The following is a 12,421-nucleotide window of genomic DNA, read 5'->3' as shown; positions in this document are numbered from 1 at the left end:
TTTAGACTTTTAGATTTCGTTTTTGTGATGTCAATTACCTCAATCATGAGCTAAAACCTTTTAACTTCTGTTTGGGGAGACAATATTGAAACTATGGTTTGATATATGGTAGGATTGATTTAATATTGGTGATTTTGTTAATTCTAGCTTGTTAAAGAACCTTATGTGTGAATGACAACTATTTTTATGTTAATAGGAAGATAATTAAGCTGCATGAACATCTCTTAATTGTTACCTCATATAATTTATGTGACCACTTTATTATATGACTAGGATTAGCGACTATGAAACTAGAATTAATAGAAAAATAGGTAAATCCATGTGTGAGCTTGTGTGATGACCATCAACAAGAGGTTAATTAAAGAACCAAATTAGTTAACCGTTACAAGTCTAAATTAACCCGAATGAATAACCTAGTGAATTGAATTAATTTAGACAACTGGCCACTGTTTGAGTTAACTTATTCTCTAAGGATTAGTGTAGCGAACGTGAATCTAATCACTTGAATCGGTAGCCAATAGAAGAATCATTCCATTGTACTGTTGCCATAGTATCAACCATAGGATCAATTGAGTTAAACTAAACAGAAGTTCCCTTCGTGATTGAATTTAGTTGAATCTTTGCTTACCTAGTTTTTAGTTTAAGCATTAGTTGGTAAGTTTCTAGTCTTGTAAAACTAGAGAAAACCTCTTTTTATTACTTAATTTTAGATAAAATTAGTTTTTAGTTTTAATTCTACGTTCCCTGTGTTCGATACCCTATTTATTTAGCTTTACCACAATTGATAGGTCCACTACCTTTGTGTGTTTGTTTTATAATTAAAAGTAGGATTAAAACTAGTTGAGTTTACACACATCAAGTTTTTTGGCGCCGTTACCGGGGAACGGTTCAAAAATTAAATCTAATTCCTAATTTTATCGATCCTTTGTGTGATTTTTCTTGCACAAAGTTAATTTTTTTAGTCATTCAGTAAGTAGATTAGGTGTTAGAATCCATTAGTATTTTTTATGAATTTTTACCTTTAGTTTTAATTTTTTTTTTATAAAACACGCTACTCGCCGAGTGCACTCGCACCTACTCGGCGAGTAGCCTGGTGTTTGATATTTAATTTTCGTTTAGTTAAGTTGCATTTTTTTCTTTTTACGTGTTTTTCTGGTTTTATTTTGGGAATTTCATGACCAGAGGATCCAACACTCCGCTGGTACCCCCGCTTGAAGACCCGAAATCCGCATTGAGAAAGAACAAAGGCAAGGACGTGGAAAGCTCAAATACACCTAAGAAGTCTCCTTTCTCTAACTTGAAGACTGTTTTTGGGAAAAAGAAGAGCAGCAAATCAGGAGCATCCAACGCATCTTTAGCAAGCGAAGACCCGATCAAAGAAGACACCGAGTACGACACCGAGGAGGAAGAAGAACCTACATACGGGCACGACTCCGATTCCGGCGACGAGTTAGCTCTCACCATGGCTAACATAATTGAAATTCCCATGGGAGAATGGAAGAAGAGGATCTGCGATGACACTCGCCCGGGACTTGTGCAACCCGTAATTCCCGCAACTGCTACTTTTGAGCTTAAGGGTCACATTCTTGCTCTACTAAAGGAGATCCCCTTCACCGGCAAAGACCATGAAGATGCTTACAAGCACTTGGATGAAGTCAATGATGTGGCTGACTATTTCAATGTTGCAAATGTGCCTCGGGAAACTCAATTACTTCGCATGCTTCTGGTGACTTTGAAGGGTGCTGCAAAGGATTGGCTCAAGTCATTGCCCCCCAGATCGATCACTACATGGGCCCAAATGAAAGAAGAATTCACTGATCAATTTTGCCCACCATCCAAGATATCCAAGCTCAAGAAAGCCATTGCTAACTTTGAACAACAAGTAGGGGAGTCACTATATGAAGCTTGGGAGAGGTACAAGAGCTTGCTAAGGAATTGCCCACATCATGACCTCATTAGTCAACAAGAAGTCTCCATCTTTTATGATGGAGTAAATGTTACCACAAGGCAATTACTTGACTCGCAAGGTCTACTCACGAAGAAGGCACCTCCAGTGATAAAGCAATTGATTGAAGAATTCTCTAAGCATTCTAGAGAATACCATAATCCAAGAAATGGTGTGACTAGGGGGCGCCTATGCAGCTTCAGAAGACTTGTCAGTGGTCATGGCTATGCTAAAAACCATAGATAGGAGGATGGATAAAATGGATCAAACGATACATGCTATTCGGGTGGGTTGTGAGAATTGCAATGGACATCATCTTACTAGAGACTGCGACTTGGATGAAAATGGCAACAAAAAGGTGCAAGTTTGTTACTCAAGTGGGGACCGATATGATGAAGATTGGCGTAAAACAAAGAAGGAGTGGCTCCCTTATGACAAGTACAAGAAGGCTAAGGAGGAGAAGTACAATGAAAAGGGAAGAGGTTTTTATCAAAAGGAGGAGCCGGCACAAGAAAGAAAACCAAGTTTAGAAGAGATGCTTACCAAATTTGTAGCTGCTTTAGAAAAGAGACATAATGATCATGATGCTGCAATCCAAGAAACAAGAACCATGCTTAGAAATCAGCAAGCATCTAGCCACAACATTGAAACGCAGCTTGGGCAACTTGCTCAACAAATCAATCAAAGATCACCCGGCAAACTTCCTAGTAAAACCGAAAACAACCCACGAGGCGTGCACATAAACATAGTCACAACAAGAAGTGGGAAGATAATCACTCCTCTAGCGCCCATTCAGAATGAAGTACCCAAAGACTTGCAAAAGGAGGATGCAGAAAAAAAATCAAAATAAAATTCTACATGACACAGACTCTACTCGCCGAGTCCACTGCCAGATTTGAAAGAACAAGTTCCTGAAAAGCCCTTTCAGCATCCAATGCCATATCCATCCCGAGCTAAGAAAGAAAAGTAGGAAGAGGAGTACCAGAAGTTTCTCGACCTCATTAAAGCTCTTCAAATCAACATACCCTTCATTGAATCCGTCGCTCAAATGCCAAAATATGCAAAGTTCCTCAAAGAGCTTCTAACCAATAGAAGGAAGATGGAGGAGGTGAAAGAAGTAGTTCTTAATGAAAACTGCTCAGCTGCCATGTTAAACAAATTACCAAAGAAGAAAGGTGACCCAGGAAGCTTGACTTTTCCTTGCCAATTTGGCAACATGGCCACCATCCATGCTTTGGCTTATTCGAGAGCAAGTCTGAACCTCATGCCCTATTCATTCTTCAAGAAATTGGATCTCCTGGAACCAAGGCCAATTCGCATGGCAATTCACTTAGCAAACAAGACAGTCACATTTCCAAGAGGAATATGTGAAGACTTATTGGTCAAGGTGGACAAGTTTGTATTTCTCGCTAATTTTATAATTCTAGACATAGAAGTGGATCCCCAAGTCTCGATCATCCTTGAAAGACCTTTCCTCAACACGATAAGTGCTATAGTGGACATGAGAGACTAGAAGCTTACTTTACGGGTAGGAGAAGATTCAGTTACTTTCGGGGTTGATCAAGCTATGAAGCATGCAAGGAATAGTGATGACATGGCATTCTCGATTGACATGTTTGATGAATTGATGGAGGAGTGTGATAGTGAAGATTCCAACAAATCCACTATCTTTGATAAAGAATTCGACGCTGAAAAAGACTTACTGGAGATCGAGAGGCTACTGGAAGAAGCGGAGTATGAAGAAATAATAAAGCAATCTGGGAGAGCTACTCGGCGAGTAGGGCTGATCTACTCGCCGAGTCCATGTGAAGAAAAGATGGAATTCGTAAATTCAACAACTAACTTGCCGAGTCCTTCTCCTGCACTCGGCGAGTACAACATGCAGAACCCAAAAACCGAACTCAAAACGTTACCAGATCACTTGGAGTATGCTTTCCTTGAAGATGTCCATCAAAAGCCAGTTATAATAGCCTCTGATCTCTCCAAATATGAAAAAGAAGAACTAGTTCAAGTACTGTAGAAACGAAAACGGGCCATAGCATGGAGCATTACCGACATCAAGGGAATAAGTCCCTCTTATTGTTCACACAAGATTAACCTGGAAGAAGGAGCAAAGCCGGTTGTACAGCACCAAAGAAGATTAAACCCAAACATGCAAGAAGTGGTCAAGAAGGAAGTAGTCAAGCTCTTAGATGCGGGGATCATTTACTCTATTTCCGATCGTCCGTGGGTGAGTCCGGTTCAAGTGGTTCCCAAGAAAGGAGTTATGACGGTCATAACCAACAAGAAGAATGACCTTATTCTGACACGAACGGTAACCCGTTGGAGAGTGTGCATCGATTATCGAAAGCTAAACGATGCCACTCGTAAAGACCATTTTCCCTTACCTTTTATTGATCAAATGCTAGAACGATTATCGGGTCATAGTTTCTATTGTTTCTTAGACGACTTTTCGGGTTATTTCCAAATACCCATAGACCCCATGGACCAAGAAAAGACCACTTTTACTTGCCCAAGTGGGACTTTTGCTTATCAAAGCATGCCCTTTGGGTTATGCAATGCACCCGTGACATTTCAACAATGCATGACAGCCATATTCCACGACATGTTGGAAAAATTTATGGAAGTCTTTATGGATGATTTTTCTGTTTTTGGATCTCCCTTCCATGATTGTCTCAATAACCTTGATTTGATGCTTGCTAGGTGTGAACAGACCGACTTAGTTCTTATTTGGGAGAAATGTCACTTTATGGTCATGGAGGGTATAGTTCTAGGCCACAAGGTTTCCAAATCGGGAATTTAAGTGGATTGGGCAAAGATTGACGCCATTGCCAAATTACCTCCACCAACTAATGTGAAGGGCATTAGAAGTTTTCTTGGACACGCAGGTTTTTACCGGCATTTTATAAAAGATTTTTCTAAAATAACTAGACCTCTAACACAATTGCTTTTAAAAGATGCACCATTCAATTTTACTAAAGAGTGTTTAGAGGCGTTTGAATTCTTGAAACAAAAATTGACTAATGCCCCGATCATTATTGCCCCGAATTAGGAGTTACCGTTTGAAATAATGTGTGATGCTAGTGACTTTGCTTTAGGAGTTGTCCTTGGTCAAAGGGTTGATAAGCACTTTCGACCCATTTATCATGCAAGTAAAACTCTAAATTCGACCCAACAGAATTACACCACCACCAAAAAAGAATTATTAGATGTGGTGTATGCCTTTGATAAATTCTGCCCATATTTAGTTTTATCTAAAACAACTGTTTTTACTGACCACTCTGCTATCAAGTATTTGTTTGCCAAGCAGGATGCCAAGCCAAGATTGATACGATGGGTTCTACTTCTTCAAGAGTTTGACATCGAGATACGCGACAAGAAGGGATTGGAGAATGTAGCAGCCGACCACTTATCAAGGCTTGAAAACCCACAATTGCAAGAAGATAGATTTGGAGATGACTTCCCGGACAAATACATTATGGTGACCACGGGAGAAGAACCATAGTTCGCCAACATAGTTAATTACTTAGCTAGAAAGTACATCCCAAAAGATCTTACCTGCCAACAAAAGAAGAAATTCTTTTCCGAAATAAAATATTACTTTTGGGATGAGCCTTACCTTTTCCTAAATTGCGCGGACAGAATCATACGAAGATGTGTGTTCGGGAATGAAAGCCAACAAATCTTGGAGCATTGTCATAGCGGGACCACTGGTGGACATCATGGAGCACACTACACTACTAAGAAGATCTTTGATATTGGGTTTTTTGGCCCACAATTTTTAAAGATGCAACTCAATTTGTCAAAGAATGTGATGCATGTCAAAGAGCGGGAAATATTTCATCCCGAAATGAAATGCCACAACAAAGTATTCAAGTGTGCGAGGTATTTGATGTTTGGGGGATTGATTTCATGGGACCATTTCCCATGTCAAAAGGCAACAAATACATATAAGTGGTGGTGGATTATGTATCCAAATGGGCGGAGGCACAAGCATTACCAACTAATGATGCTCGGGTGGTGGTGCGATTTTTGAAGAAGCTATTTTCAAGATTTGGAGTCCCAAAAGCTCTTATAAGTGACCGAGGCACTCATTTTGCCAATGATCAACTAGAAAAGGTGTTAAGGAAATATGGGGTAACTCATAAATTCTCTACATCTTACCATCCACAAACGAGTGGGCAAACCGAAGTGACAAATAGAGCCTTGAAGAGAATCTTGGAAAGATCGGTGGGGAGCAATCGGAAAGAGTGGTCGGACAAACTAGATGATGCACTTTGGGGCTTCCGAACATCTTTCAAAACACCTATTGTTACTACACCATATAGTCTAGTTTATGGAAAGCAATGCCATTTACCAGTGGAAATTGAGCATAAAGCTTTTTGGGCTTTAAAAATGTGCAACTTCAACATAACGGAGCTCAAAAACAACCGGTTGATGCAAATGAATGCTCTTAAGGAACTTAGACATGATGCTTATACTAGTTCTTTAATCTATAAAGAGAAAACCAAAAGTTGGCATGACAAGAGGATCAAGGGTAATAAAGAGTGTCATGAAGGGCTAAAGGTGTTACTTTTTAATTCAAGACTAAAACTTTTTCTGGGCAAACTCAAGTCAAGATGGGATGGTCCTTTTCTAGTAAAGAAGGTGTTTCCACATGGTGATATAGAGTTTTTATCAAAAGATGGTACCCCTTTCAAGGTCAATGGACATAGAGTAAAAAGATATGAAGAAGGAGTCCCAAGGAATGAAGACATAGAAGAAGGGCTGCTGCTGGAGGGAATGGCAGAAACATAGCATGGGAGGAGTCCAGCTAATGACTCTTTAAAAAGAAGCGCTTCTGGGAGGCAACCCGCGTTTAGAGTTTGCATTACTTTTCCCTTTATTTTCTTTTTAATTTCTTAGGTACTGTCTTATTTTCATTCTTCCTCTGAAAATATGTTTTAAATGATTGCTTGAGGGCAAGCAATGCTTAGAGTGTGGGGTGGTGGTTTAAAAATAAAAAAAAATTAAGTTTTTTTCAATCTGCAAGACTCACTCACTAAGTTTATATGTGTACTCGGCGAGTACATCTTTATAAGCCCAAATAATCGCGAATACGTGGATCTACTCGGCGAGTAGCACTCTTCTACTCGGCGAGTAGAAAATTTACACAGGTAGTTTATAATCTGTAAATAAGGGTTTTCACTCATTCTAAACATTAGCCTCATACTCGCCGTCCATATCTACTCTCAAACCATTTCTTCAATTTTTGTTGAATCTCCATCTTTCAAGCATAAAGGTATGATCTTTACTCCCAATAGTTGTTACAGGTTAAAGCACTATCACTTCTTAGCCCTTATTTTTTCCAAAACTCGGATTTGGGGGTTTCCTCAATTTCTAGGGTTTTGATTTTACTATGAATTAGGAGGTTTTAGACAAAATTTCTTTTGGATTAATGTTTAATGGACTTAGTACGGCAAACCCCTACGCAAAATTGGGTGTTTTAATTAACCCATATGGGTCCGAGAGGAATCTGGTCCCTATGTTCTTCCTACTCGCCGAGTAGTTCTTGAACTCGGCGAGTAGAGGTCTTGACAGATCTGTGTTGTTTAATTTTAATTCTTGGGTGTTGTTTGTTTGTGCTTTCTTAATGTTATTTTGCAGGAACCATGTCCAGAAGAGGCCAAACTTCATGTGGGGGAAGCCAATGAGACATCCTGTGGCTTTCTTTTCGCCAAATAACTTCTAAATCCTCACAGGCCCGCGCTAAAAACAGATTGGAAGCTCTAAAGCAGAAGGAGATCCACCTTCCCAATGCAATAAACTAGGATTGGTTGGGGAAGATTGGGCTGGAGGAAGAACTGACACCTTACTTGGTGAAATCTTGCGATGTGGGGGAATCTACCATCATTTGTGATGGATGGCTACGATTGTTCAAGATCCAAGAGCCGGTTTTTGCGGAGTTGTGTTGGGAATTCTTCACTACCATCTCATTCCGGGGTGGTAGTGAGTATTATAATTCCAATGTTATTTTCTTTTCACTTGGTGGGGAGCTACGACAATGCAACATGACGGAGCTAGCATCGAGAATTGGCATTTATGATCAAAATGCCATGTTCAATGAAGATTTTGAAACCTTCTTGGAGCAGTGCCATAAGGACCTCCCTGAAGCGGTTGTTGCTTTCACTTGGTGGAACACTATTTCCAACTGGGTATACATTCCATCTTCCGCACAGGAAGGCCACATCCGCTCACCAATTCATCGTCTCATCCACCGCCTTATTGCCAACACAATCAACATGCGGAAGGACGATGACAAAGTCCCGACACTTGATATCTTCTACCTTTGGAGCATCATTACTCTCGATGTCTTTTGCAACCTTCCCTACGGTTTAACCAAATATCTCTCGGATGGGACTGTCAAAGAAAAGGTGACCTCCAAAATCAATGGAGGAATGTTCGTTACTAGGCTCGTGCGATCATACGGGATCTTGGATTTGCACGAGGCGAGGGCACTAACCATCATTTCTCCCCCTCCTTTCAACATTACTTTATATCGGAGAGCACGAATTATAGAAAAATTTGGAGATTCTTATGCCATTCTGCGTAAGGACGAGGCGGTTATTCCCGAGGAGCCAGGGCGACGGGTGAGGCAAAGGAGCGAGAGGGCCCGAGAAGACCAACCGGTTATTCCGGTGGAAGATGAGAATGACGGGTGGAACCAAGTTGAATATCGAAGATACTTGGATGACATTAGGCGGGGAGTTAACTACAACAATGCGTCAATCGAGTATCTTTTGCAACAAATGAACATCGCCCCAAGACCCGGGCCCGATTATCCCTATATAATGAATTGGGATGAAAGGATACGTAGGAACAATGAAGAAGGAGGTAGTGGTGCTGGAGGAGCGAACATGGATGAGGAAGATTGAAGATTGGTTGTTTTGTGTTTTTATTGTGTTTGGTTTTGGATTATTGTTGAACTTGGATGATTGTGTTTTTAGGACTTTTATTTTATTGCTTTCACTTGTGGTTGCATTTTTTTTCAGGATTAGAAGGTTAGGATGCATTTAGAAGTCTTAAGGGTCAAGGTTCAAGAGAGGAATGCTTAGATGAGAGTGCGAAGTGTTTTCCATTAAGGTTGAGTCCCTTAGATTTGGGAGTGATAGAGTGCATTATTACTGAAGTAATTAGAAGAAGAGTCACTGAATTACCCCAATTCAACACCTCAGTCGAAAAGTAAACGAACAAGACAATTTTTCTCAACTCAGTGCCTACTCGCCAAGTGCATCTAGCCTACTCGGCGAGTACATGGACAATTACACGACATTACTGCAAGTTGGCAGTATACTCGCCGAGTCCATCAACATTTTTTGAATCTCAAAGTTGTTTTGGGCACGTTCATTGCAGTCTTATCCATTTTTTTCATAAAGATTCATTCAAGAAGGTTTCTAGGAACTTTGTGCTACATATTTGAGTCATTTGCAAGTCTACAACACGCGACATGACACCCAAGACATGGATGAGTTGTTCCCATGTCTAAAGTCATTCAAAGTTGGAGCTTAATTGAAGAAAATCACCTTCGCAACTGCTACCCCAGGGGATTTTGTTCCAATTCTCTCTATATTTCATGTTTTTATGTTCATGCATAACATGCAATGGGGACATTGCATGAATTAAGTGTGGGTTAGGGGGTTGGTTACATCTTAGCAAATTTAGAATCCTAAAATCATAATTTAGGTCTATTTTAAAAAAATTTCACTTTTGCATGCCAAAAATGTTACTTAGGATTTAATTTAGAAAAATTTGGTAAAAAGTAATTAGGATTCTATATTTGAATTGTGTTGATGATCGTATGAAAACCCAAATGTTTAGTTGAGCCTATATACGTTCTAGTGCATTTGTGTCTTGCTTATTCCAATGAAATCATGGGACAAAAATACGACATCGCTTATTTCGAGGGATGCAATACGTTTAGCATCATGTACCAGAAATGTATCCAGGAAAATTATTATTTTAGCCAATAAAGGTTGAAGTTGAGCGCCCCTGCTTAAGCATGTAGGGTTTTGAAAGAAAAAAAATGAGTTACATGTTAAAAAAAAAAAAGAGAGAATTACAAGAAAAGTTTGAAGAATTTTTGGAGCATCAAAGTTAAAGTATGAAGTAAAAGATCAAAAATTCTGAAGAAATTCAAAAAAGTTGAAGATACAAAAAATTCAAACAACAAGGTGGTGAATTCAAAGAAATTAAAGATCAAATGTCAAAGAAGTGAAGAATTCCAAAGAGCTCCAATGTGGTATCATAAATTGTAATTGTCTAGATTATGTATGCTTGGCTTGCGCAACCAAAAACACCTTGAGGTTAAGAGGTTTTCTGTGGATGGATTCCGAGGGATGCATAAAATGAACATTGTTCGGAAAAAGTGGACGAATGTTTATGAGGATTGTGAGTATTTGGAGTATGGCGGTTATTAGGAAAAATTTAGACACAAAGGCACGTGTTGTGGTTTTGGCGTAATTGTTGGGTTCGATTGGAGTTGTCTTATGTGATTCTAATGTGTTAAAATTCAATTTTGCTTGGGGGCAAGCAAAAGTCAAGTGTGGGGTATTTTGATATTTGCATAATTAGTCATATGTTTAGCATATTTTTTATTCATTTTTAGCTAATTATGTGCATAATCTGGACAAAAGGTACTTAACAATGCTTTAATTGTGTTTTCAGTTCAAAAGACATGCTTGGAAGTAAAAAGGAATAAGGAGAAGCAATTAGAGACCAAAGAATGAAGAAGAAGGAAAAATCCACACCTACTTGGCGAGTCCACGCACCAACTTGGTGAGTTCATGAGAATGTTCCTGAAGAAAAGTCAAGAATCCTTGCCGTACATGGATTTTACACACCTACTCGGCGAGTCCACGCGCCTACTCGCCGAGTTGCCCCTGTTTTGTGATAACTATAAATATGGGATATTAATCTGAATTGGGGGACTTTCCTGGAATCCTTGGGGAGAAGCAAGTTGCGAATCAGAGTTAGGAGAGATCTGGAGAACAAAGATACAACCCTAAACCTAATCCCGAAGAAGAATTGAGGCAAATTTACATCATTCTTACTTTAATCTATTGTTCTTCATCATGTTTAGACTTTTAGATTTCGTTTTTGTGCTGTCAGTTACCTCAATCTTGAGCTAAAACCTTTTAACTTCTATTTGGGGAAACAATATTGAAACTATGGTTTGATATATGGTAGGATTTATTTAATATTGGTGATTTTGTTAATTCAAGCTTGTTAAAGAACCTTATGTGTGAATGACAACTATTTTTCTGTTAATAGGAAGATAATTAAGCTGCATAAACATCTCTTAATTGTTACCTCTTATAATTTATGTGACCACTTTATTATATGACTAGGATTAGCGACTGTGAAACTAGAATTAATAGAAAAATAGGTAAATTCATGTGTGAGCTTGTGTGATGACCATCAACAAGAGGTTAATTAAAGGACCAAATTAGTTAATCATTACAAGTCTAAATTAACCCGAATAAATAACCTAGTGAATTGAATTAAATTAGACAACTGGTCACTATTTGAGTTAGGGGCTGTTTGATAGTTGTTGACTGGGTAAGATCTGACTGAGTCAGAGCCTGACTGGGTCAAAAGCTCTGACTGCATCCTCTTCTGACTGAAATCATATTGTTTGACCATGCATCTGACTGAACGTGCTGAATGCTGAAAATGACCATTTTACACTTCTATATTGTTTTGTTTTGTGCTAAATAAAATCTATCAATTTGATAAAAAAAATCTAACAAATAATGTAAATTTATAAAGAATTGAAAAAAAAGTTATCAACTATCAAATTACTAAGACCTTCAAAAATTAATCAATGACTCTATGGAACATAATACATAAATAGTGATTCCATTTTCATTAAAGTGATGTATTCTTGAACTATTTCCTTGTACTGCTCATACAATTTCGTTATCTCAATCTCCTGAAGCTGCCATCCTTCATTGAAATTAATCAATAAGCTGCATAAATTAAAAAGATTCATTCATTAACCATTAAACATTTAAAACCAAAATTAAAGTCAAATAGATCTACAATTCCAAAAGTCATAAATTTACAGCTTACATTGTACAATCAACAAAGAGGCTAAAAACAGAAAACCTAAAATTCAAGAAAACGGTATCAAACATATTCACTGAGAATGATCGTGTTCACTCTATCGAATAGATGCTTAAAATCAATTCAGATAGAGAAATCACACACATGAAACCAATCAACAACCAAAAAGCAACTCAACGACCAAACAATTTACAGAAATCGATTTAGAGAGAGAACAAAAAAAAAACTTGAAGAAAATTGACCTTACCTGATGAAGAAGATGGTGCAGTGATGACGTGAACAGTGCTGAAGTAGTGGCAAAAGTGAATCTGCGATGGAGGTTCGGCGTTGGAGATGACGAAGTCGGAGGAGGTTGCCGGCGAGGTGGAATTG

At 38.7% G+C, this 12,421-nt stretch overlaps 1 protein-coding gene and 1 non-coding gene across 2 annotated transcripts; one reads left to right on the top strand and one right to left on the bottom strand.

The window, feature by feature from the left end:
- Nucleotides 1-1,846: 1,846 nt before the first annotated feature.
- Nucleotides 1,847-1,953, bottom strand: LOC111900544 (small nucleolar RNA R71). The gene has a single exon (XR_002853242.1). It is a non-coding gene; the product is annotated as a small nucleolar RNA R71 (small nucleolar RNA).
- Nucleotides 1,954-2,993: 1,040 nt separating this feature from the next.
- LOC111900541 (uncharacterized) lies at nucleotides 2,994-3,458 on the top strand. Its single transcript, XM_023896420.1, has one exon. It carries the CDS (start codon nucleotides 2,994-2,996, stop codon nucleotides 3,456-3,458), a length of 465 nt encoding a protein of 154 aa, XP_023752188.1.
- Nucleotides 3,459-12,421: the final 8,963 nt, after the last annotated feature.

The sequence above is a fragment of the Lactuca sativa genome, chromosome 7 (assembly GCF_002870075.4).
Source record: "Lactuca sativa cultivar Salinas chromosome 7, Lsat_Salinas_v11, whole genome shotgun sequence".
Lineage (NCBI taxonomy): Eukaryota > Viridiplantae > Streptophyta > Magnoliopsida > Asterales > Asteraceae > Lactuca > Lactuca sativa.
Note: the sequence above shows the minus strand (reverse complement) of the source record. Positions and strands in the feature narration are given on the sequence as shown.

Coding starts and splice junctions, on each gene's coding strand:
- LOC111900541 (XM_023896420.1), top strand. CDS start 2,994: ATGCCAAAATATGCAAAGTTCCTCAAAGAGCTTCTAACCAATAGAAGG.